The following is a 25,600-nucleotide window of genomic DNA, read 5'->3' as shown; positions in this document are numbered from 1 at the left end:
TAGTGATTGTTTCCCAGCACACAGAGGTGGGGTTTGAACCCAAGCCTTTGGCACAGCCTCGTTCACCAGTGACGTGTGTTTAGCCACTGTGACTCTCACATCAAGTGCTGCTGTTTGGACCTCTTTGTTGGATATAATGCAATACTTGAGTTTTAATGTTAGCAATAGTGGAATTTGATCTCAGGTCTCCATAATTTAAACACAACACCTTATCTACTGAGCCACTGGATCTGGGTGATTGTGTGTGTATTTTAGTTTGAAATATGATACATCATAATAAGATATGACAAAGTATAACTACAACAGGATTTAAATCAAGTTTTATGTACTATAGGCAACTATCCTGTGAAGCACACATTTTTTAATAAAGTGATTTTTATTTTGTTTTTGGTAGGATTTGAACCCAGGCTTTTAATTCTCCACACAAACACGCACACCACTGCACCACCAGCACCTTCTTGCTGTTACTTTTTTGAGATTTACATTGCAGTTTTTCCATGTAAGAAACTAAAGCCATTTTCCCATGTCCAGGGTGAGATTTGAACCATGATTCTCCACATGAAAGAGAAACACTCATACCACTGAGCTACTGGCACATGTGTTTTTCTTGTCTCAATCATTCAAAAATGAAAGAATTAAGAAAGAAAAAAGCATTCATGCATGCGTGTAGTTCAATTGCATTAATATTTCCCTCACATTCTTTGAAGTTTTTCTCAGTGACCAATTTAGAAACTGAAGTAGTCTTTATCAGACTGCAATTAATAAAATAAAAATATAATTCAAATAATAATTTAAAAATTAACTCAGAATACCAGTTAGAGTTGCGTGTGAGTGAAAGAACCCTAATTAAACTTTCTTGTAATTTGCAAGTAATTCTGAACATTATGATTAGCTTGTTGGGGTGTGTTTGGTTAAGGTTAGAGCTAAACACAACCATTTAAGAGCATTATCCTTGATCCCCAAACCACACAAACTCCTGACTGAAGCTCTTCTCATTTTCTATGAGACTGATGAGCATTACAGCTCATTTATTATATTTATTCAGGATGGATCATAGCCAATGTTTTTGACTCGTGTCATGTTATGAGCTGTTTTGTTAATTTCACATCAGGTACATCTGTTCAGATGTCTGAGTTTTATTATGAGTTGATTTTACAGATTTATTCATTGAGCACAAGAGTCACTCGAAGAGACAGACACCAGAACATCAAATGAGCTCAGAGAGACTTTATTCACGTGTGACAGTGCATTTGTGACACAAGAGTTACTGATCCATCTGGAAGATCTTATGTGTATGAAAAAGACATGGCAATTTCCTTCAGGGACCAACAAACACACCAAACTTTTAACATATAATAACATTTCAGACAAGGAGACGGTGGCATATATCAAATCTCAAATGTGTTAACAGTCATAATATTATTAATTCAATATCAGTTCGTAACATGAAACAATGAAAACGGTTCAGTAAACTACTAATATTAGATGACAGCTGTTGATGCAATACGCTGCCAAATAAAATTGGGTACAAAACAATTACATTGTGTGTAAATGAACTATGGACTGATATCATGTGCTTTCATATTAAAATATGGGTCAACATTCTGTAATTTCTGAATGATGAGAGAGAAATTAAAAGTTTTAACCTTGATATTATTGCTAGTTACAAAGAACAATTTTATTGTATATCATACATTTTCATCTCATGATGATAGTATAGTCAATACATAAAATTACATATTTTAACCAAGGTTTATCAAACGGGTTCTGCTGGAGTCTAACCCACCCAGCACTACATTTTGGATGTCTCCTTTATTGAACACATCTGAACTGAATAAACTCGTGACAGCTGATTAGTAGAGAACTACATGACATGGATTCAATAAGGGAACAACTTAAAATATGCAGTTAATTATATATATATAAGATGTCAGTAGTTTTTTTTTTTTTTTACTTGTAAGGCCAAAGAGTCCACAAACTCTCTAATCTCCGTTATTAGAGTAAACATCACAACTTGTTTGTTAATGTCCCCTCTCTAGCAATTATTTTACGTTAATGTGGTTCGAGGACTTACTGAAGCTGTACCGTTTTGTGAGCCAAAATATAAAGTTGGTATCTGTAATGAAGCGTTGTCGTTTTTAAGAAACACAAATGTGTTGAGTTATAGATCCTGCGTATTTCCGTGAGTTTCGCCTTTGTGATTGTTCTCCCTCTGCTGGTCACGAATGGTATTTCACAAATAATCAAGTCGACATGTGGACTGACTGATCAATTTACTTCTGCTTGATTTACACACGACACGCGCAACACGGTTTCTGCTTTCCTCCACGTCCAACTTACAAAAATACATGTCAATGATGCCTTCACGCGCTTATTATCGAAAATACTAGATTCCTGGTTTACAAAATGGACACGAATGCCCTCTTAAGTCAACATTTGAATAATATGAATATTCAGAAGAAGTAGGACATTTCCGATAGCATTAATACACATTGGATTAAATGAATGCAGAATCACTCCATTTTTGTGCAGTGTTGCCACCACAGTCTTAAACTTGCCGAGACCTGCCCTCTTGTGGTAAAACATTGCAACTGCATTTAACTTAAGGAAATAACAGGTTCTCTGAATGCGAAAGGCTAAAACACGGGATGATATTCTAAACCAGATTAATCATATTTGTCGTGTTAGAGAGTTGTATATATTCACAATCATACGCATATTTGCTCCAGTTTCGACACAGGGTCAGGAGTGAACTAGTCTGGTTTTGCTAAGCTCATCGATGAGTGGGTGTTGAAACTTACTGGAACTCTTGTGCAACGCAGGCTGCAGCGAGCCCTACTTGGAGAAACTGGACTTTTCACACGCACCAAACCGGAGTGTCTTTTCCAATTTGTTCTTATTTTTACGATTCTCACAACGGCAGGGTCAAGGGGATATGACAGTTCAAGAATGAATGTCTTAAAAGGGAAGTAAACGTTTATGGCATAATCCAGAGTCGTTTGTTTTTCTTGTCACATGGCTTGCTTAATATGAATCGAACTACTACGCGTGTTGGCACCGTCTATGGTTGGCACGTTAAACTTGGGCGCGTTTCGTTTTTAGGCTTTTGTCCCTTATGGCCGCTCATACATCATCAGCTCTTCGACTATGGCGCTTACATCAGAGGCGCGCTCGTGCGGCGCTCGCGACACTCCCAACACAGACAGGCTCGAGACTATCGCTTCCGGCAGAGCTGACGGCGCAACGGTACGTACAATATTGAATATTGAATATCTCTGTTTGACAACACACACACACCCAATGATGATAGACGGGTGTCGGGTCAGTTATAGACTAGGTGTTTTTTTTTTCCTTTAGATTGATATATCACAATTTATCACCTTTAATGAAGGTATATTATGTTCATATTACAGATGTGATATAATTAGATTCTCTGGCCTGATAAATATAGCATACTCATTTAGTGCACGTTACATGTGTTGACATTTAAACTGGCATGTTTTTATGAAGGGTGCCTGCCTGTGTTGTATAAAAAGAGCTATATAAATAAAGACGACTTGCACAGATACAAGTTCAGTAACACCAATGCAAATCGTGTGAATACAAATCGCCATGTGTGAATAAAGGTATATTTTTAAGTGACTTGACGTGTGTATTGTGTCCCTGTTTTATTCTGAAGTAGCTCAAAAACATGTTTTACCAGGCGTGTGTGCAGTTCAGCTGCAGACAGAGCATCCATGGCAGAGGAACCTTTAGTCACTGCAGGGAACAACTTCCCGTTGGATTACCGACAAGAGCAAGATGTTACATGTTCCAGGCGGGACTCTCGTGGGTGCTTTGTAAACCCTTGGGCAACATGGCAGTTCCCCTCCTACAGACTAATGGCTCGCTTGTTCTTCACGGAGAAGAACAACAGTAATGTGCCCAGTGTCAAAGAGGTGAACACACACCTCTGCCCGGTCACTGATCAGGAATGTATTGAAGCAGCAGTGTCGAACCTGTAATATCAGGAATATTATTCAATACAAACATTAACAAGTAAAACATGTTTAGATTTGACTTCTCTATTTGTCTGTAAAGTCTGGGGTATAGAGGATTTTAGAAAGTAGATAAGTGTCAGCTAAATGGCATTTAACGTTTCATTTTATAATGTTTTAAAATAATTTGCTTCAAATGATGAAATAGTTTTTCAGTATACTGTTATTATATATTTATTTTATACATTTTTAAATTTTAATGTACTTTTTACCTATTTATACATTCATTTATAATTTACTTTTACACCCATTTATAATAATTATACATTTAATATAGAATTTAATATACATTTACTTTTATGTAGAATTAAATGGCATTGTCTATTTATACATTTATAATGATATATTTATGACTATAATTCTAAACATACAAATTATAAAGTGTACATTTATTTTTATATAAATGTACATTAAATGTAATTTTATATAAAAGTACATTTTATATATAATATAAAATATATATTATAATTATAATATTTATATAATATTACATTGTCTATAAATATAACATTTTGTAATTTTATATAAGTACATGTATAATCAATTTCATATTGAATGTACAAATAAAATGTATCTACTTTAGAAACTTTATATAAATGAATATTCAATATTTATGCATTTATACATGGGTATGAAAAGTATATTGTAAAATTATAAATGTATATTAAATGTAACAAAATTATGCATAACATTGTTATTTAAAATGTATATATAAAATCAGTTTTCTATCCTCAGGTTCTGGACCGTGAGCTGCCGATTCTGAAGCCGTATTTCGTCCAGAGGCCAGATCAGTGCGGGCAGACAGGCCCATCTGTGCGAGCGACCTGGCTGGGTCATGCCACTGTTCTGGTGGAGATGGAAGGGCTGGTGGTTTTAACTGATCCCATGTTCAGCCAGAGAGCCTCTCCAGTGGCATTTGCCGGCCCGAAGCGTTATCGTGACCCGCCCTGCACTGTAGACCAGATTCCTCGCCTGGACGCTGTGGTCATCAGTCATACACACTATGATCACCTTGACGCAGACTCTGTGGCGGCGCTGAATGTCCGCTTCGGTTCTGGTTTACACTGGTTTGTGCCGCTTGGTTTGGCCGAATGGATGCAGAAGACAGGCTGTGAGAATGTCACTGAGCTGGACTGGTGGGTGGGCAGTCGCATTCCTGGGCACGACAATGTCACATTTTTTTGCACGCCGGCACAGCACTGGTGCAAACGCACACCTGTGGATGACAACAGAGCATTATGGGGTAGCTGGACTATCGTAGGGCCCCATTGCCGTTTCTTCTTTGCTGGGGATACGGGATACTGTCCAACGTTTAAGGAGATCGGAAAACGCTTCGGACCGTTTGACCTGGCTGCCATCCCGATCGGAGCGTACCTGCCCAGGTAAGACTGTAAAGAACAGCTGCGTGTTTACTTTTTTAGCAAAAGTATATTAATGATTTAACTCGTCTTGTTTAGAGGGATCATGAAGTCTCAGCATGTGGACCCTGAAGAGGCTGTTCAGATTCATATCGACATTCAGGCGAAAACCTCGCTGGCCATTCACTGGGGGACGTTTGCTTTAGCCTACGAGGTATGAGCCCGTCTGTCTCTCTCTCCCACACGTTCATCTTCTCAGTGTGAATGGCTTTCACTGAGCTGTCACTGCTCTGATTGTGTGTAATAGCTGCCCAGCTGCAGTTGGGGAGTCCAGTCTTTGTTGTTGTATTGCGTCAGGCTTCACTGCTGTGCCTACGCTCTCATGCTTCTTCAGGCTCGACACTTCCTCAGAGAGGCATTTAGACATTTTTCAGCAGGTTTCCAGATTAGCTGAGAACTTGTTTTACTGTGTCTCAGGGTTATGCATGTTATTATATTTGTCATTCCGGGGATTAAAGGTGCTCTAAGCGATCCTGGGTGGAGTAACGTCTTGTTGACGTTCGAAGTGTTGTCAAATAAAACAGAGGCTAGTTAGACCCTCCCTCCTCCTACTCCCCCCCCCCCCCCCCCCCCCCCCCGTGCTTCCTGATTGGAAGCCCTTCGGAGTTCTCGCCACCTTCCGAAGGCTTTTCCGATGTAAATTCGGGACTTTGCGCGTTCCTTCTCCTTTTCCCTTTTCATTGCAAGTTGTTCATCAGAACGTTGTCTCTTTGGTCGCGTGTCGGCCATATCAAAATCATATAATTCGATCTTCCCTCTTTATGCTTCTCATGTGCACGCGCACAAACCCCAAACCTCCACCCCCAAATCATTCTTGTCGGTTATTGGCTGGAGCACTGTTTATTATGTTTCGTTGTCCAGACTGCCCAATATTGTTTTTGTTGCCGTTTGTGGAGCTTGTGCTGACTACAGAGACTGTTTTTTTTACAGTGTGTTCAGGGGACAGGCAGCTAGCGTATAGTGAGATGTTTGCTGTATGTGACAAAAAATGTTTTGGCCTAAAAAACTTGTGACATCGCTTATAGCACCTTTAGTAAGGGGAGAAAACACATTTTTACAGACCTTTAGTTAGGCCCCTCTTGGTAAACTACTAGGAATTCAGTATTTAGGATTAGGGATTTTTATTGCAGTTTTGTATTTTCTGTTTATTTATTTTACACACACACACACACACACACACACACACACACACACACACACACACACACACACACACACACACACACACACACACACACACACACACAAAATACAAATGGTTTCTTGCATGTTTCTTGAGCACCAAATCCAGAATAAATAAAAAAAATTAAAATGTTTTTGAAATGACTGAATTAAATCCAGTTTCTTTCTGTTTATTTCTCTCTCTCAGCACTATCTCGAGCCTCCAGCACGTTTGCGTGAGGCTATGGTAAATCAAGGACTGAATCCAAATCAGTTCTTCACACTTCATCACGGAGAGTCACGGATGATCAACCACAAGGACACGCACTCATCCAGCTAAACTAAAACCCAGGAAGTATGCAGATACACATACAGTATATGATTTATGCTTTACACAGGCTGCATTTTTATAAATCATTTTGAAGATTGTGCTGATCCAGTGGCTGGACTCTGGATTTAATGCAAAATGAATATATTGGATTTCTATTTTGTTTATTATGTCATTTAAAACATCATGGTATGACCATAATAAAACAACATCTGAGTGTAACCTGTGTTTCAAAACGGTATTTAGAAGCCCTGCTGGCTAGAAGAAGAACATCGGTCAGGTGGTGAGATCTTACCTGTAATCGGCACTTGCAGCGTTCACAAGATGCAGAAGAACCAAACCTTAGGAAATTCACTTTATTTGCAATTGTTTAATAACATCATTCCTCAGATAAAAATGCAATATTACAGGAATATACAGCAGAGATTAATTTAAAACTTCCTGTCAAGAACCATACAATCTAAAGATATTTTTTAGTTTTTATTTACTGGTAGCGTGCGTTATAAGCAAGACACACTCTGTCACCAAAGACAGACTGACAGATACAGATACAAACTGTACAATCACTTATTTACAAATCCAATTTTTTGTCGGTTTTTCTTTTCACTTTTTTTTTGAAAATAGGAGTAGAAAAAGTGATTGAATCTTCAGATTTACGTAGCGTATTCTTTTTCAAATCTAAATGAACAAATGAAAGAATGATGAAATGAAACAAAAGAGTCAGTAAAAGTAGAGGAGGGAATGACAGACCATGCAGACGTCTCACAGACTTATCAATAACACCTGGGGTCTAAACTCGATTAAATAGTCCAAAATGTGAATGACCTCTGACGGTGTTTTCGTGAGAGACCTGAATGGTCAGCACTGATTCCTTCGAATTCTACCAAAAGCACGACACGCATCTAATTTTAATTCAGCTCGTAAATCTAACAAACAGCTCAGGACCTCGAGACTACACTTCCCGCCCGCACCGTCGATCAAAACTACAGAAGCTGCTCGTGTGGTCACCGAAATAAAGCGACTGAGAGTGAGTCTGATGGACTTGAGTGGTTAAATGACAACCGAATCGCCCCCCTGACCTCATCAAAATAGTGTAACGCAGATTGGCCTTTCAGCCAACAGAAAGAATTGTGGGACGGTGTAGACGAGTGAGCATCAGGGAATCAATTCCCTCAGTTGTAGAAAGAGACCCAAAGCTTGACGCGATCAAAGAGAGCATTACGTCCATCTCTGCAGAAAGAAAGCAGGATGTGTTAAAGAATAAGCTGTTCACTCATACATGGAGATTTTGTGCAATATTAACTATTTGAGCTCCTCATCATAATCGTTACCGTTCCGATCATTTCTTTCTGTCTCTAGTGCTACATTCGCTGGGTGGAACTAGAGGCGGGGAAATGCCACTCGAAAACCTTGGATTGGTTCATATAAATTATTCTAGGCCCTAACCTACCCCACGATTTCGGGTTTCAAATGCAGTCAGTGCACTAAAAAAACACTAAAGACCCGTCTCGCCTACTCGAGGAGACGGCCTGAATTCGATCTGCATTCATTATCGTCCCACCTGCTGAAATGAAACTATGGCAAGATTGACGTTTTGAGCTTAGGGCGAAATTAATATTTACACGACAGCTAAAACCTATGCATAAATTCATCCTTCACTTGGATTATGTGTACGATGTGTCCAACTAAACGTGGTTTAAATGTGCAAATTGTGATTATTGCATCACCACCTTAGCTTTTAGTTTATCATTAAAACTCATTAACACACTACATTAACTTATAATATCAAATTAACAGTCATATAAAGGAGGACATTAGAGATACGTGCTACACAAAGGTTAAACCAGAGGGCAGACATTGCAGCTGTCCAGGCTTTCTCTGGGTCAAAGGTCAACCCCACGGCACGTTCCTTCAGTCTGACACATGCAGAATTAGCAAACGAACACACATGAACCCAGAAAACACCAGACCGGATAACTGAACTACAGATGTCCTCAAGAAATCCACTAACTTTTTGTCTTTGTGCATTACTGGGTTAATCCAAATTAAACAAAAACACCCTATAGATTAAAAATACTGTGGTTTACTGTAATGTGTTATGAACGGTTATAACAATGCTGCGCAACTGTTATGGATAGTGGTTTTTTTTCATACGTTCTAATCAAACCATTTTTTATCAATATATCCTTTTTTATTAGGGAAATGTGTGTGTGCTCTACTGCTACAGATGGCAAACCAAAATATAAGCCACAACCAATCAGAGTCCATCAGGAGAGCGACCTACGCTTTTCCCCCTCCAACTAGTGCGAATGATCTAAACTTCCATCTGATAAATATTTCTCTCATATTAAAATATATAAAATAACTTCTGATTCTCTGAGAGAAGGAAAGCTACATTACAACCATTTGGGCAAAAACCTCACTGAGCAACTAATAAAATATTCAGTCAAATATTTGGTACATTTCCCCAAGGCCTGAGCAGACAGCTCTCTGTGTTCATTCATTAGCGGTTTCATTCAACACAGGGGCTGCTTTTGTGTCATGAAAGCTGGTGGCTTTTCCACACTGTTCTATCATGTGCAGATGCTCGAAGGGGAACGCGATGTGTTGATCTGAATAAAGCAGCTGTGAAAAAGCCCTCGGATTTGAAATCTCATGATTAATCTCATTGCACTCCTCCCTCAGCAAAAACGCCCAACCATCCCGTTTAGCAACAGGCCGTACGACCGGAGTTTCAAAGGAGCTACTGCGGTGAATACGAATGATTTAATCTATATTTCTCTATCATAAATTTAATTTCTATCTATACATAATCACTACATACATTCTCAAACACGGTTGTGTGTAGCCATTTTAACCCTGACATTCAGCAGATATAGATGAGTTTATATTGTCGCTCTTCTAGAGTTAATTCTTCTCTAAATCTATAAAAATATACAATCATTGGCTAATGAAGGGAGAGAGGAGGACTCCGTCTGCTAGGTTGATTCTTAAGATTCCATGCAAACGCAACCAAAAACGAGAAAGAAAAATTCCAAACCCATTATTTCCAACCTAAATCTCCTCGCCGAACGCAGATTGTCCATGAGACTTGAGAAATGACAGGGGATTTCTAATGTTTCCGCTTGCAGCCTCAAATAATAGTGAGAATTTATGTGCATGACCAACCATTTAGAGTGAGCCCATTCACCGGCATGCGGGTGCCGTAATAAAACGCCTTCACTGTGATGTCTGCTGAAGAAAGGACAAGGAGGGTGAGTGAATGAAAAGATAAAAGGGGGGAAAAAGCGAGAGAGAGAGAGAGCTGCTCTTGCGTATCATGCACCTTTCAGCTGAGCACAAGATATGCAAAATCATTTTCACACCAACGAGACGCTTCTCTTCTCCGTCTCTATTTACACCTTCGCTCCTCGTCATCAGTGTTTCCTCAATGTTTAAAATGAAAACAACAGAAAAAATACTCAAAACGCTTGGCACACCAAAATAATCCTCATGCAGAGATAATTGAAACCAACAGAAGAAAAACATCAAACCAAACTGACCCGCACAAGATTTTCAAAATACTCAATACTCAAATGCACCCGATTTCAAGTATGACAGGTTTCTTCGATTTAAAGTTCTGTAACTTAATACACAACAGTGAATATATTTCTCTCTGTATCTTAGATTTTTGTACAGCTGTAGTTCTGAAAGAAAACTGTTGTACAGTCAAAGTTATTGCATTGTTTTTGCATATCTTGTGGTATGCAAGCACATACGCATGCACTCACGCACTCATCCTGCATATGCTAACACGAACACCACGCAAACACACTCGTTTCTGCACTCTGCATATGCTAAACACGGACACAACCAAGGCCTCGAAATATGCCTGGGGCAGCCTCACAATGACGTATGGCACGTGTGTGGAGGAGATATGAGGGTGAGGTGGCGGCTTTGGAACAGAGCAGGTGGATTCTGGCTACATTTGTCACGTTTTTTTTTTTTTTTCACAAGCTTTGCATCGTCTTCAGAGCAGAGACCTCCTGTAAACATTCAGGATCTCTATCGCACCCGCAAAAACAGCACAGGACCAGAGACGGAGATCGAATGGGATGTTTGAGGCCTGAAACCAAACGCCGGGACGCTCGGTGTAGAAAGTGAAGAGTCGGCTAGACAAAAATAGTCGATTATCTTTTCATGTGTGGAAAGAGAAATTCATATTGTCTGAAGTAGTGTGCAAAACGGCGACGGAACTTCTAACCGGGTCTAATGTGACACGGACGGAGAGATGCCTGGAAGTGGATTGGTCAGGTTTCTCATCAGCGGATGTGTTTTGGGGACACCTTCCATCCCGTTGACACATTACCAACACAATGCTAACGCTTCAACACCTTATTTGCATAATAGATCAATAAGTAGTTCTCTGTGTGTCTGCGGAACTGCATGGAAACAGTGCTAAACCCAGCAGAAAAATATCCTTAACAATAATAGTAATAATAATAGCGATCGATAACATTGTATGACGATGACACTGCTGATGTTGGTACTTTCATAATGATGGTCATATAGTTAGCCCTGTGTGAACTACATTAGAGTTTTTTTGTTTTTTTTTAAATGATGCGCTACCCAGACATCCCTGAATACTCCACCCTTCTTCCTCTCTTCAAAGTGCACCTTTACTGACCTTCCGAAGATCTGCTGTTTCCTGTGTCGAGCAGGTGGGATCGTGACAGAATGGCAGCTGTCGGCTGAATGTTTCTGGAGATCAGCAGTGAAGAAACGTCAGTAGTTTCAGAGCAAAACGTGAGTCCGATCCAACAGCAGCAAGGGGAACCATGAGACCTGTCAGTGCTACCTGCGTCCAGGCGAGTGACACTGCTCATTTACAGCTTGTGAGCTACCAATAAACATTGTGAGAGAGACAGAACCCCCGGCGGAACACGCTTCACCTCTGACAGGAATAAATAAATAAATATCTTTTTTTGTGTCTGCACGAGGCATTAGATTCACAACACTGCATCTGGCATAAACATCTTAAATGCCTTCAATAATAATAATAATAATTTAAGAAAAAAAACAGCATCCATCTGTGTGCAATCCAAGATAAACAACATTATAGACACTAAATGCTGGAAAATAAAAAAGGAAATCAAACCTGAAGCAGATCTCGAATAAAAGGCCACTGATGCAATGGCCCGTACCTTGCATGGCTAGAAAGCTGTACCGGTACACGAGAAAGAGAGCAATTTTGGGAGTTCATTCTTCCACTGATTAAAAAAAAAAAAGTTATGTGCAGGCTTAACTAGAGAATCATGGGTAGAAATCTAATTCAAAAAGCAGCAAAAATCCTCAAATGAACAAAAGAAAGCCGTAAAGGAGACGGATGACTTGAGGGCGCTTGCGGACGACACTTCTCTTGATGAACGGATGGATGGATGGATGATGGACAGCCCCGTGAAAGGAAAGAGAGAGCGAGGATGAGAGAGCCGCTCCCGTGTGTCCCTCTGAGCATCTCTTGAACCCGTGACGGCTCTTGGGCCATCAAGATCCACCTGCTCGGCACAACACGTCCACGCCGATGAGGCGGCCGTCGAGTCCTACCACCACACACAGGTCAGCACAAACTCGCTCTGTCCTCCCACCGGCGGACAGATCCCACTGCTTGAGCAACAACAGCGCATCTTTTCCCTTAATTCCCTGCTCGGTCAGGGTTGTTTTTCATTTCCTTACTGCAATCAAGGTTGTGAGAACTGTGAGGCACTTTTAGAAACACGCACACAAACATGTACACACGCCTACTCGCTCGTGCTCTCGCAAACACACAGACGAACTAAAAACCAACTCGGTCTCAGCTAAGCAGAATGGCCTTATACCCCTACGGTAGGTACACGCAACAGACGGGTCAGACTGCAGGACAGCAGTGTCCTCAGAGAGAGCTGGGCTAAGACACAGGAAGTCCTCCGTGCTGCTGTTTCCGTTCCCCCTACAAGCTCGTCACACACTCCATATCTTCGTCCTCCATCAGAGCGCTGTTCCTCTGCCCAGCCCCCTCGGAGTGCTCTAACTCCGTCCCCAGCAGCTCATCAGAGCCTGTGGCGGTAGAGAGGCCCAGAGCGTGGCTGCAATGGGACTCCTGCGAGCCAGTGTCTCTGCACTGTATGAAGGGTAGCAGGTTTCCGTTGGCGTTGGGCGGCGCGTTCGCGTTGAGAATGTTGTCAGCGGCATTCTCCATCTCCTCCATGGTCATGTCGCAGGCGTCCGCTAGTTCCTGCTTCGCTACCTGGATGAAGGTGGGATCCTGTGCATAGCGACCCAAACCCTCGGATATCAACACCTGAGCGGAGAAAGCAAGATTTTAAGGACTTTAGGCAAGACACTACAGGTGAATATGGTAAAAGAAATGTCACCATACTTTCCCCAGTGGATCAATCCCAGTACATTAAAGGGATAGTTCACCCAAAAATGAAAATTTCCCCATGATTTACTCACCCTCAAGCCATCCTAGATGTATATGACATTCTTCTTATAGACGAACACAGTTATATATAAAAAATCTCCTGGCTCCTCCAAGCTTTAAAATGGCAGTGACTGTTGGGTCATTTTTGAAGTCCATCAAAGTGCATCTGTCCGTCACAAAACTGCTCAACACGGCTCCGGGGGGTTAATAAAGACCTTCTGAAGCGAAGCGATGCGTTTGTGTAAGAAAAATATCAGAATTTGTAAAACTTTATAAAGTAAATTATCTAGCTCCCGGCGAAACGCCTTCCGTTTTTAACGTGTGGAAAAAGTGTTGTGCCTCTCGCAGATCAAAATGCTTACGCTACGCTCGTCAGACGTAGCATAAGCATTTTGAACCCCCAGAGCCATGTGGAGCAGTTTTATGACGGACAGATGCACTTTTATGGACTTCAAAAATTACCCAACAGTCACTGCAATTATAAAGCTTGGAAGATTATTTTTGGGTGAACTAACCCTTTAAGACAATTGTTTATTAAGCATTTTCTGAAATGTTATTTTTAACGGTGCAGTATGTAGGATTGACAGCTAGTGGTCGAAATAGGTACTGCAGTCCAAATTCAAAATATTGGAGGTCGCTGTTTCCCCCGCCCCCTCCTCCTCCTCCTCAGACTCGACAGTCATATTGCCAGCTTGAGGACACGGAACAGGACCGAGCGCAATTGACAATGAAAGCCACACTGTAAGTTGATGAGTTGATTTATCTGCGTTTTAATATGCTCTCATTCATAGAGATTTTTAGATGGATGCCGAGGCTTTTTAGGTCGGGTAGAATCTGCGATCTCTGACCCAGTTTGTTCACTGGCTTCCATGGCTGCTGCATTGCAGTACGCAGTGTTTTCCGCCAACTGGCAACCTGGGGTGTCGGAATACTATTGGGTAAACTGGCAGCGTGTTTTGTACAGACCAAAACAAAAACATTTTGAACATTTCCGAAAAGGAACGCACATTTCAAAGTAGAATAACTGGCTGCAGCATTGTTTTTCAGAGAAACAAGTAGGTGAATTTAGCCTAAATATCTGCAAACATATTGTGGTATTTTTAAGTAAAGTGAAAAACTTACATACAGCAACTTTAAATGTGCAAATGAGGCATTACCTTTAAACATTTCCAGAACAGAATTCTTTTTATGTTCAGGTTTTTACAGAGGGGATCTTAGATATCCATTTTTATCATTCCATAAACCAGAAAATGGCATCAACAGCCAGAAAGGGGAAAAAAAATCAAAATTTTTAGGAATAAAATGTTATATAAATTAGGTGAATGTTATATGAACAAACCCATCTGAAAAATGGAGATTTCTAAAGACATTGTATTGTATTGTAACTGAAATCTACAGATGGAAATGGATAAATTGTATTAAAATATACACTTAAATGTGTATTTGGAATGTTTTCTTTCCATCTGTCTTAGGCCCATGCGTATTGGTAAATCAGATCACAAATAGATGTGTGAGACACATTCCCGTTTACACCTGGTGTTTTAATCCGTCTCTTTTGTCTGCTTTCAACCACTTTTGTCCTGATTTCTTCGAGGGGAGGGTAAATGTATGAGCTTTTTTTTTTTTTTTTTTTTTTAGATCTTTCCATTAAATAGACAAAATAAGCACACACAATTTAGATATGAACGCAACCGAAGATGACAGAAAAACATACGGAGAGCAGCAGCTTTTGTTTCTGCTCTGACAGCCGCAAGACATCAGGAATGGTGAGAGAACATTGTGGTACGTTTTTCGTCTTCAACCAAACTTGGGTCTTCAGTAGAAAAAGTTGAATCCCATCTGGTTAGCTTGCCTCCCATAATGTTTACGCTTTAGGTCAGTAGGAGGAATAGGTGGTCTTTTGAGCTGTTTGAGCACATTCGACCACATGAGCATCTACACTACGAAAGCAATCCGGTCGAATGCGTTTTCAACTACCTTTGGAAGTGGTTGAAAGTGGACAAGCTCAAAATGTTTTAGACCCCCGTTTACACCTGTATTCAGCATTATCCACTTGTGATCACACCAGTGGCCGGTTGCATAAGCTGCTTAGTCTTAAAAGTTAGTCATCTATATATTTTTTAAAGACTGTTCATAACTTTTTAAAGTCAGTTATGTAAAAGGGTATTGTGGTATAAAGCAAGAATATGTACCCCTTGGTTAACTGCTAGTTGGTCAAACTAGTTTTTAAGACAGTGACCAAGTTTATGCAACTGGCCCCAGGAGTAAACAGGGCCTGAAAGAAGACACGTTTTGGAAGCAAAACAACACAACATTTCAAAATGTAGCATTGTCTTTAAAAACAATGCCTGTAAAGTCTTGCATAAAGTGAGGGAAAATGTGTCTTACCGCCTCCACAAGGCTGCCGGCGCTCCCGTGTGCCAGGGATATGGAGTCTCTGCGCGAGACCGGAGGAACCGTGAGGGACACGGGTCGCTGCGTCCTCTGCACGCTCCTGCTGTGGTTGCCGTTACTGTCGCTGTACCACGAGCTGCAGTTCACAGACGGCATGCTGCTGTTGAGTTTCTCGTAAGATCCGCTGCCCTCCAACCGCAGAGACGGGACGGGCTGGTAGCACGGCCCTCCCCCGCCACGGCCACTGGGACTCGCAGGAGGTGTGGAACACAGACGCGTGAACAGCGTCGGAGAATGACTCCGTCTAAGCAAGGGACTTAACCCCGCTACGGCCAGAGCCTTTGAAAAGCAGAAGACGAATGAGTGAAAAATATATTTTTTAAAAGCCTTTGTAGAGCATGGGTATGTGGATAAGCTCACCTGATGATGCACTAGGTGCAATGGTAGTGCTGTCTTCTGAGAAACATCCGGTCTGTTATGTTTTCTCAGACACTCCAAGTGAAAGGAAGACCGTCGACCTGTGTTAAAAAGTAAATATGCATTTAACTTCAGCGTCACATTTGAAGCAAAACTAAAGATTGGACTGTATGTATGTGTGGGTATTTACCCAGTGCAGTGGGGCAGAGAAAGGCCCGTCGCCGTGGAGACTGCCACAGCCTCCTCTCCTCCTCTACATCCGCCTCCACCATGGGAGCCAATTGCTTGCTCTCTTCATCCTGAAATTCCAGCCTGTACCCAGCACACACACATTCAGAATATTAAAATATTAGGTAATCCTTTATTTCGGTGGTCCACGTTACACTGATACTGACTATAAGTAACTTTGCAACTACATGTCAACTCTATTAGTATTAGTAGACTCTCTATTCAATAATATCTGCTAACACTTTTATTTTGATGGTTCCCTAACAGACATTCTACTGACTATAAGTAACTTTGCAACTACATGTCAACTTATTCTACTAACCCGGACCCTAAACTAACAGTCTACTGAGAGTTCATTGACATGTAGTTGCAAAGTTACTTATAGTTAGTCGAATGTCTGAAGTGGACTTGAAATAACCAATTATTATTCTTTCTAGGAGATCTCACGAAACTGTCAAATTTCACCCCAAAATAATGAATAAGAAATTATATTTTGTAAAGTTTGGGGTCAGTAAGATTTTTATGTTTTTGAAAGAAGTCTCTTACTGTATGTTCACCAATGCTGCATTTATTTGATCAAAAATACAGTAAAACAGCAATTGTGAAATTACATTTTAAAATAACTGGTTTTCTAGTTATTCCTTCTATGAAATATTGCGTCTTTACACCAAATTTGCCATTGTATAGAAGGCAATAAGCTACCTGAGGTCATGCATTACTGTATCGCACACTCTCCAGTGGCTTAATGTCGTATTAAATATTCTGATATTAATTTAGGCAAAAACAGAAGAAGGAAGTATTACATGTCCATTGAGAGCATGGTCTGATCTCTCTCATCTAGAAATGTTTCATCGTACGTCTCATCTGTGGATGCTTCCTCTCGACGTATTATAGGGAGACGACTGTCACTGGAATCAGAGCTACACAAGACACATCAACACACACAGGTGAACTGTAAGCACATTGCACAGATTTATCATCTGCTTTTTAGCAGGCTTCAGAAAGTGAGGAAACCTTACCTACTCAGATAACAGCAGCTACTCTCTCCTCAAGCTCTCATAAGGCTGTTATAATGTGAACACAATCAAATGCAGCAGCTTAAGGTTTGTTTTGTCTGAAGCACTGGCGTCTAACAAACCGTCTTGCACAGTTTTAACTGATTGTGTCACATTACAGAAGCACTGATATTATTTTTGCATGGAAACCTTATGATACTAGATTTAAGAGGAGAAACGTTTTGACAAGGGGCACTTCATAAAGACTGGAGCTCCACTAACAGAAGTAACTCTGTTTTTAGGATTATGCTGAAAACATGTAGTACTTCCTGTTTAATAACTTGCAGGCAGAGCTGCTTGTGAAATTGATGCTTTTGTGTTTTGGTCGAAATGAAGTGCCCCTCCAGCACAGCCTGGAAATGACCAGCAGGATGAGCTTCAACACAAACACCCACATGGCCGAGCAGAGCGGTTCTCAACTGGTGGGTCGCAATTCTGTTCTGATAGCAGGGGGAAATAATGCAACAACCATACAAACATGCTTAGTTATGATAAATAGGCTATAGTTTCATATTACAAAATGAATAGCCTTATCCCATATGTTATTTTGATGTCAAAGGGTCTACATTCAATCAAACATTCAAACAAATACAGTATTTTGCAACAAATTAATCTGTCAGCAGTGTTATTAAATATTATTATATTTATTCATATTTTGAATTAGCTTTTTATTTCCAGTTTATGTGAAGTTATTTTGCTTTTGTCATTTTTATTAGTTTTTTTTTTAAGTTTTATTTTATTTTTAATTTATAATAATTAAGTCATTTAAAGGGTTAATTCACCCAAAAATGAAAATGTTGTCATCATTTACTCACCCTCAAACCCGTAAGACTTCGGAACACAAATGACGATATTTTTTATAAAATCCGAGAGCTCTCTGACCCCATATGGACAGCAATACAACGACCACTTTCAAGGCCCAGAAAGGTAGTAAAGACATCGTGACACATAGTCCACATGCCTCCAGTGGTTCAACCTTAATGTTGTGAAGTGATGAGAATACTTTTTGTGCGTAAAAAACACAAAAGTAACGACTTCAATCTCAATAACTTTTCTACGTGGTTATTGTAAGCACCACAGCGCATGCATGTGATGCTCAGCCAATAGTGGGCCGCCGTTCTGCTAGAATTAGGAAGCGCGGCACTGTGAATAGCCCAACAACATGAATAGCGTAAGAGAGTGACAGGGAAGAGAAGAAATTGTTGAATAAAGTCATTATTTTTTGTTTGTTTTTAGTGCATAAAAACATTAAGGTTGAACCACTGGAGTCACATGGACTATTTTAACGATGTCTTTACAACATTTCTGGGCCTTGAAAGTGGTCGTTGTGTTGTTGTCTATGTGGGGTCAGAGACCTCTCGGATTTCATCAAAAATATCTTAATTTGTGTTCCGAAGATGAACAAAGGTCATACAGGTTTGGAACGACATGAGGGTAAGTAATTAATGACAGAATTTTCATTTTTGGGTGAACTATCCCTTTAAATGTAACTTTTCCGTCCACTAGAGGTCGCCTATTCAAAACAAAGAGTAGTTTGTTGACGCCACGTTTGAGAGCAGAATCTTGGGAAAGAAACTTGGTCTTCACCTCACAGCCGGTGGAAAAGAATCGGGATATGACTCGGGCAGAAATCATGTTTATGGATGCGATTATTAACGTTACTGTAGTATGAAGCAAAGCAGGACCGAGTGTTGTGGGAGCTGAGCAAGGCCGCTGGAGCGATTGTAAATAAGAAGAGCGGAACACACGCCTCGCGAGCAGCGGGACATTATGGCATAGTCGCCAGTAGGACTTTTATTATGCCACAGTCGCTGGCACCATTTCCTCTTTTCCGGTCATGAGTATGAGGTAACGCAGCTCTGTTTATCATATTAGAAACATCTGAGTGTGTTGAAAATGATGTTATGAGGTTACTCTGCGTTCGCTCGGCGGCGGCGTTTCTGCAGAATAAAACCGGAAACCGAGGGTAACGCAGATATGACGCAATTGACAGGCTTCCTCCCACGTCCCGGTTCCTTGGTTTAAATAGCAATTTTCTCACGATTTACAAAGAGTTGGAAACATTTGGGATATTGAAAGTACTCAACTGAACAAAATATTTAACACTGGCCTAGTGGTTTTTGGATATTTTACTGAAATTTTTTTACATAGTGCACCTTTAACTTGTTGAACATGTTGTTTCACATCCCCTCATCTTCAAGAAAAACAAAGGTTTGGGGCGAATTAATCATTACCAAGAGCATAAAATCTAGGTTCAGTAGGAAAACCAGTTGAAATCCGCTGGCCTAGCACATGCTCATTCAGCTGTCAGCCAATCAGGAAAGCTGCTCACAGATCCTGCTATTTAACGCTATGCATAGAGTGGATCTCTCAACACACTGAGAGTGTGTGTTGCACACATTTCGCTTCAGATCCACCCCAGTATGGACAGAGCATACAGCAGCCCTCAAAAGTGATGAGGTCTCTCTCAGTCTCCATGAGAGCAACGTACCGCATGAAAGTGTCATAGAAACAGCTCCTGGTTCACATGAGACAATCAGGGGCGAGACAAACCACAATCAGGAACCATATTCTGACAAACCTGAAAATATCCCCACAAACTCAAACGGCCGCTTTCAAGTACAGAAAGCATATGTCATCATACCTCTTGTTTGGAAAGCACCATGTGGGCCGTGGCAGTGGGACGGTGGTGAGGGGAGGCCCCGTGTGTCCGTCCACTGTGCTGACGGTGGGTTTGGGATACCGGTGTCCGATGGCTGTGTTGTTGGCATTGTTGATGTTTGCATTGGATCCTGAGGAAGAGTAACTGCTTGGAGTGAAGGTGGAGTCGACGAGCTTTTGATGAGAGGGAGATTCTGCCTCGCCAGGACTCCCAGATTTACTGATGTGCAATGGCCGCTGTGTTGTGAAGGACTGTGGAAAGGTGGCGTGGCCATCACTTTGGTGGTAATAGTTGACATGGTTACCGAAGAGACCGCCAGACCGCTGCAAAGACAAATATGCGTGCATGAGTGGTCTCATTTATGCAAACCTGATCATCCCTCCACCTGGTATTAACATCAGTGATTGTTTCATTAGTGGTGACTACATACATCACTTCAGTGTGACATTACATGTTGAAATTATGAAGTCTTGTGCAAGTACATGTTTGCATGGATGTGTTTGTTTGAATGTTGTTTTTCTGCATTCAACTTCAGATTTTATCATAATCTCAATAAAACAAAAACTCTTAGGGTTTACAGTCCCTCACTTTCAATGAGAGCAGAACAAATATTTGGGGGGAGGGAAAATAAACTTCTAAAGGGAAAACATCTTACACTGGCAAATATTTAAATTATTTTTTCAATAAAATGTTATACTATGGTTACTATTTTATATTATTAAATCATTAACTTTATATTATTATTAAACTTAGTACATTTGGTTAGATTTCTCTGAAAACAATTTTTTCCTGTCATCAAATCGGATCACTCAACACAAAAGTTAATACCAAGTAAATGAGGCCAAACACACACACACACACACACACACACACACACACACACACACACACACACACACACACACACACACACACACACACACACACACACACACACACACACACACACACACACACACACACACACACACACACACACACACACACACACACAAACACTTTCCACTTCCTCTGTTCACTCTGCACTTACATTCAGACAGCAGTGATGTTTTTGATTTTTCTAAATTGTCTACAAATGTACTTCAACATCACTGATGACTAAATCCAAACTAATCATTCTTAATAGTTATTTGGATTTTCCTTTGATGAGGGCAAAGCGCTGTTCATTAATGCCTTCTGATATCTTTAGATGTAAAGCTTTTAAAATTGGAAACATTTATGAACTTAATATGAACATAATGATTTGTCCTTATAAGAAATGAAAATAATTCAAGGCCCCCAACGCTTAGCAATGAATCTAATCAAGCAGCTCTGCTACAGCAACTCTTCATAGCCAGAAAAGGACTCTGGTTTGAAGATCTGGCTGATGGTCCCATGCAGGTGGGCAAAAGCTCCGGCAGCAGAAGCGATGATGTGAGCAGAGAGGAGGAGAGGAAATAAGAGGCAATATCAGACCTTTACCCTGAAGATATCATCCTCAGAAGCAGTACAAACAGTTTCTTTCATGGCTCTCTCCAATTCCTCCTCCACAGTCAGGTCTCCTGATATCGCTCTTCTGATCTCAGGACCCATATCATGCAGTGTACGCAGGCCAGCCTGGTCAGAACACATGCAAACAGGCATATTCATATGCAAACAAAACACTTTTCTCAGTTGTAGAGGGTGAAGGTGTGCATGTGGTGTTCTGTACCCACCTGCAGTGAAAGAGCAGTCTTTGGGGGAATTTTGGCCACCAGGCCCTGTTCCTTGCGCTTCTTAAATTTCCTGAAGTATTCCTGAATCAGGAATGTGGCATAGAACTTCCCCACTGTTACTTCATCATCTGTTGGGCAAGGAAACACACTCAGATTGTGCTGGGTGGACGTTATGTTGCTTCTTGCATTTTTCTTTTAGTTAATAAATATATCATGTTAAGCTCTTGAAATAAACTTGATAGCATCTTGAAGTTCTGGGACAGGAGAAGAAAACTTGGCTACCTTATTTTAATATTTAGTACACAAATTTGGGATCAAATTGAATAGTTATTACAAATGGTAATAATAATTCACAATGTTGCTGTTTTTACTATATTTTTGGATCAAATAAATGCAGCCTTGGTAAGCATAAGCAAAAAATGACAGACACCAAACTTCTGAGTAGTGTACTTAAACGTATCATGCGTAACATAAACCTTTGACCTTTTTCCACCACCCACCTCCAGCAGGGGGAACAACTTGATCCAGCAGCTTCATGCTCGTTCTCTTCCAGATCTTCTTCACGATGGCCCTGAGTTCCTCATTCGCTTGTTCAAGGTTACCTGATACAAACACATACAAACAGTGACTTTTTCGTGACCAGACTGATAAAGATCTGTCCATTTTTGTGCATGTAGGTTAGTATGTTTATTAGATTAAGGCGTGTGTTTAGGACCTGCATAAGTGTTGTGTGACATTTTCACACCTTCAGTTTTGATTCGCAGAGCCGTCCGTACAAGAGCAAAGAGAGTTGCGTTGAACATCACCGTACCGTCGCTATTGAGAGGCATGTTCATGGACACAAGCCGCTGGAGATCCACGCATAAAATAAGTCAAGCAACGTGTATAACGCACTACAGAAATAGTTTGTTTTGTGATTTTGGGTACCTTGCACGCCACTCTATGTGGACAAAGCTTTCCAAATCCAAGGGGAGGCTGAATCCTGCGCAGTAACGTCACCACATCCAGGTGCTTTATCCGACCCCTGCAATCACATTAAAGTCAGATCTCAACTTTACTAATAATAATCTAGGATTATTACTAATAAGATCTAGAAACTGCAGATGATTGGAGAGAGTGGAAGTGTGAAAGATGGCAAAACAGGAAGTGACTGACTTGGCCTCAGGATCGTATTCCGCCCATATCCTCTTGAACTCATCCAGATGATGCGGCCCCAATATTGACCAATCGCGTGTTAAATAGTCAAAGTTGTCCATGATGACGGCCACAAAGAGGTTAATGATCTGTGGAAGAGCAAGGATCTGAATCATCTTGTGCTCGGAAACCCAGAATCACACCCGCTGCTTCTGTTATTATTATGGATACGGTAAACATTGATGTCATGCTGGTGGAGATGATTTCACAGCTGATATACAATAACACAGTTGCTTAGTGGGAAGGAATATCGATGTCAACTCACCAGGAAGGCGCAAAGCATATAAAAGCTAACAAAGTAGATGATGGCAAAGTGGCTGCCACAGTCTTCACTGGAATGGTTGATCTCTGACCCCTTCTCACACGGGCGGTTTGGCGAACAGGCCAGCATGATTTCCTGCCATGCCTCCCCTGTTGCACACCTATACAAATACACGCGCTCACAGTAAGAAAGAGACATCAAACACGTGAAAGAGAGAAAGCGATAACTGACCTGAAGAGCAGCAGAACAGCCTGAGGAAACGTCTGAAAGTTGTTGTTTCGGTTGATCTGGCTGTTGTCCCTCAGGCCAATCTTACCAAACATCTGTGGAGTCAGAAACACATGACCCATCATGAATTGCACCAACATGTATAAGTACAAATACAGGAGCTATAACAGACATGAAGTCATTTCCTTGGGGAAGATGAGGAGGGAGTGTAAAGCAAATTAAGCTGGGTCTGACCTGCATCCCAATGACGGCATAGATGAAGAACAGCATTACGATCAGCAAAGCAACATAAGGAAGAGCCTGTGAACAAAGAGAGGGGGATGGAGAAGGGAAAAGGAAAGATTGAATATACAGAGCAAAGACAAAATGCAGGATTATAGCAGAAAAATGTTAGGCCACTTTTTAGTAATCCTGAAGACTTTGATTACAGTGTGTTTAATGAGGGTTGAAGCTAAACTCTGCAGGACAGTGGCCCTCCAGGAACTGGTCTATACCTCTCCACCCCCTGGTCTATATTCAAAGTGACAATGCTTTGTGACAACGCAATCACAGCCATTGAGAACATATTTAATGTTGAATACACACGTTTTTGGACCAATAAGATTTCATGGGCCAATGGGCAAATCTGGCCAGGATGCCGGGGTTAAACCCCTACTCTTTTACGTAGGACATCCTGGGAGATTCAGGACCTCGGTTTAACGTCTCATAGTCTCCATTACTATACTGGGGCGTTAGGTCCAGCACAGACCACAGGGTGAGCACCCTCTGCTGACCTTACTTAAAACTCACTTAATATTCAGCAATATTATTGACCTGACTGCACTGACACTATTGGATGAGAACTGAACTGAGCTGGGTGATGACATCACTGAATTGAACACATTTCATAATTGATGAAATTTACAGTTATTGAACTGAACTGACTTCAGCTGAACAATGACACTAGTGTCTTGTTTTAGAGCTGATTCACAGCAGAATTGAATTCTGAATTGAAATGTGAACAATCAAGTTTTGTCACATGCTGCTTGCATTCAGTGTAGCCATGTAATAAAACAAATGTGTTTGTTAGACTGTTATAAAAGTGTTTAATTTGGACATAGTTACACAAAAAGAGGCTGCCTAATTTCATTCTTCTCACCTGAAAGGATTTAATGAAGGTCCAGAGTAGCGTCCGAATGCCCTCTCCTCGAGACAGGAGCTTCACCAGCCTCATCACGCGGAACAGCCGAAAGAACGTGATTGAGATCCTGGCATTATCTTCAGTGTTTTGCAGTCCCTTTTTCAGCATGACAGACAAACATATGCGTATTCATGGGAAGGCACACACACACACACACACACACACACACACACCCAACCATCTGTACAGCACCAAGAACAATTCAAGGTGACACACACACACACTAAATTAATATATCTACTACATCAATAGCAAGCTACAGAGACACAGAGGATGTCTGGTGGCTTTATGAAAAAATGACAATTTTCCAAATGGATGCAAAGCATTTATAGATGCCCACCACAATACACAACACCCCTGAAGTAATAATCTTTCCAGCTAATCAAATATAATATACCCTACAGCACTAACCTGACATGGAAGCATATCACTGTATTTCACAGGTGATATTAGAACACAGACACTTAACCACAGGCATAACATTTATCTCATCCTTTAAAATTTGTCATAAATGGAAGCCCATTTCCGCCACATAAGAAAAAAAAAACCCATCATGCTTTGGTAAGTTATAATTTTGACAAAGTCAAAATTAGGAGATAGTAAGTCATGATTATGAGATTAAAAAGTCCTAATTATGACAAAAAAGTTGAAATTATAAGATACTAAGTTATAATTATGACACAAAACTAAATAAAGAAAATTTAAATATTTGAAACATTTTATTTCATAAATTGAAATAAAATGTCACAATTATGATCAACAGTGCCAAAAGTCAAAATGACAGTCATTATGTCATAATTATCACTTCTCTCATAATTATGACTTAATACATCAGTTTTTAATTTTTCACAATGACAATTTAAACTTTGTATGTCATAATTATGATTTAGTTTTTTTTACTTG

General features: G+C 40.6%; 2 protein-coding genes across 7 annotated transcripts in view; one reads left to right on the top strand and one right to left on the bottom strand.

The window, feature by feature from the left end:
* Positions 1 to 2,584: 2,584 nt before the first annotated feature.
* On the top strand, positions 2,585 to 7,164 carry napepld (N-acyl phosphatidylethanolamine phospholipase D). Of its 3 annotated transcripts, none has more exons than XM_079818251.1 (5): positions 2,585 to 3,246; positions 3,683 to 3,938; positions 4,773 to 5,419; positions 5,495 to 5,609; positions 6,825 to 7,164. In XM_079818251.1, the coding sequence occupies exons 1-5, from the start codon at positions 3,116 to 3,118 to the stop codon at positions 6,954 to 6,956; spliced, it is 1,281 nt and encodes a 426-aa protein (XP_079674377.1). In that variant the 5' UTR covers positions 2,585 to 3,115; the 3' UTR covers positions 6,957 to 7,164. The 3 variants fall into 3 exon arrangements, with proteins under 3 accessions (XP_079674377.1, XP_079674378.1, XP_079674376.1); XM_079818252.1 differs by having other exon boundaries at positions 2,588 to 3,246; positions 3,704 to 3,938; XM_079818250.1 differs by having other exon boundaries at positions 2,588 to 3,246; positions 3,680 to 3,938.
* A 4,344-nt stretch (positions 7,165 to 11,508) lies between these two features.
* cacna1c (calcium channel, voltage-dependent, L type, alpha 1C subunit) overlaps positions 11,509 to 25,600 on the bottom strand; it is a 143,845-nt gene continuing 129,753 nt past the window's right edge. For all 4 annotated transcript variants that reach the window (XM_079818245.1, XM_079818247.1, XM_079818246.1 and 1 more), the window contains 16 exons: positions 24,656 to 24,793; positions 23,752 to 23,817; positions 23,521 to 23,612; positions 23,293 to 23,449; positions 22,989 to 23,116; positions 22,761 to 22,857; positions 22,579 to 22,681; positions 22,334 to 22,435; positions 21,834 to 21,961; positions 21,601 to 21,735; positions 20,122 to 20,462; positions 17,226 to 17,342; positions 16,385 to 16,506; positions 16,198 to 16,295; positions 15,772 to 16,116; positions 11,509 to 13,260 (listed from right to left, as the gene is read on the bottom strand). In XM_079818245.1, the coding sequence (XP_079674371.1) occupies positions 12,910 to 13,260; positions 15,772 to 16,116; positions 16,198 to 16,295; positions 16,385 to 16,506; positions 17,226 to 17,342; positions 20,122 to 20,462; positions 21,601 to 21,735; positions 21,834 to 21,961; positions 22,334 to 22,435; positions 22,579 to 22,681; positions 22,761 to 22,857; positions 22,989 to 23,116; positions 23,293 to 23,449; positions 23,521 to 23,612; positions 23,752 to 23,817; positions 24,656 to 24,793 (2,520 nt within the window). In that variant the 3' untranslated portion in view covers positions 11,509 to 12,909. The remainder of the gene's footprint in view (positions 13,261 to 15,771; positions 16,117 to 16,197; positions 16,296 to 16,384; positions 16,507 to 17,225; positions 17,343 to 20,121; positions 20,463 to 21,600; positions 21,736 to 21,833; positions 21,962 to 22,333; positions 22,436 to 22,578; positions 22,682 to 22,760; positions 22,858 to 22,988; positions 23,117 to 23,292; positions 23,450 to 23,520; positions 23,613 to 23,751; positions 23,818 to 24,655; positions 24,794 to 25,600) is intronic.

The sequence above is a fragment of the Gobio gobio genome (assembly GCF_949357685.1).
Source record: "Gobio gobio genome assembly, chromosome: 5".
Taxonomy (NCBI): Eukaryota; Metazoa; Chordata; class Actinopteri; order Cypriniformes; family Gobionidae; genus Gobio; species Gobio gobio.
Note: the sequence above shows the minus strand (reverse complement) of the source record. Positions and strands in the feature narration are given on the sequence as shown.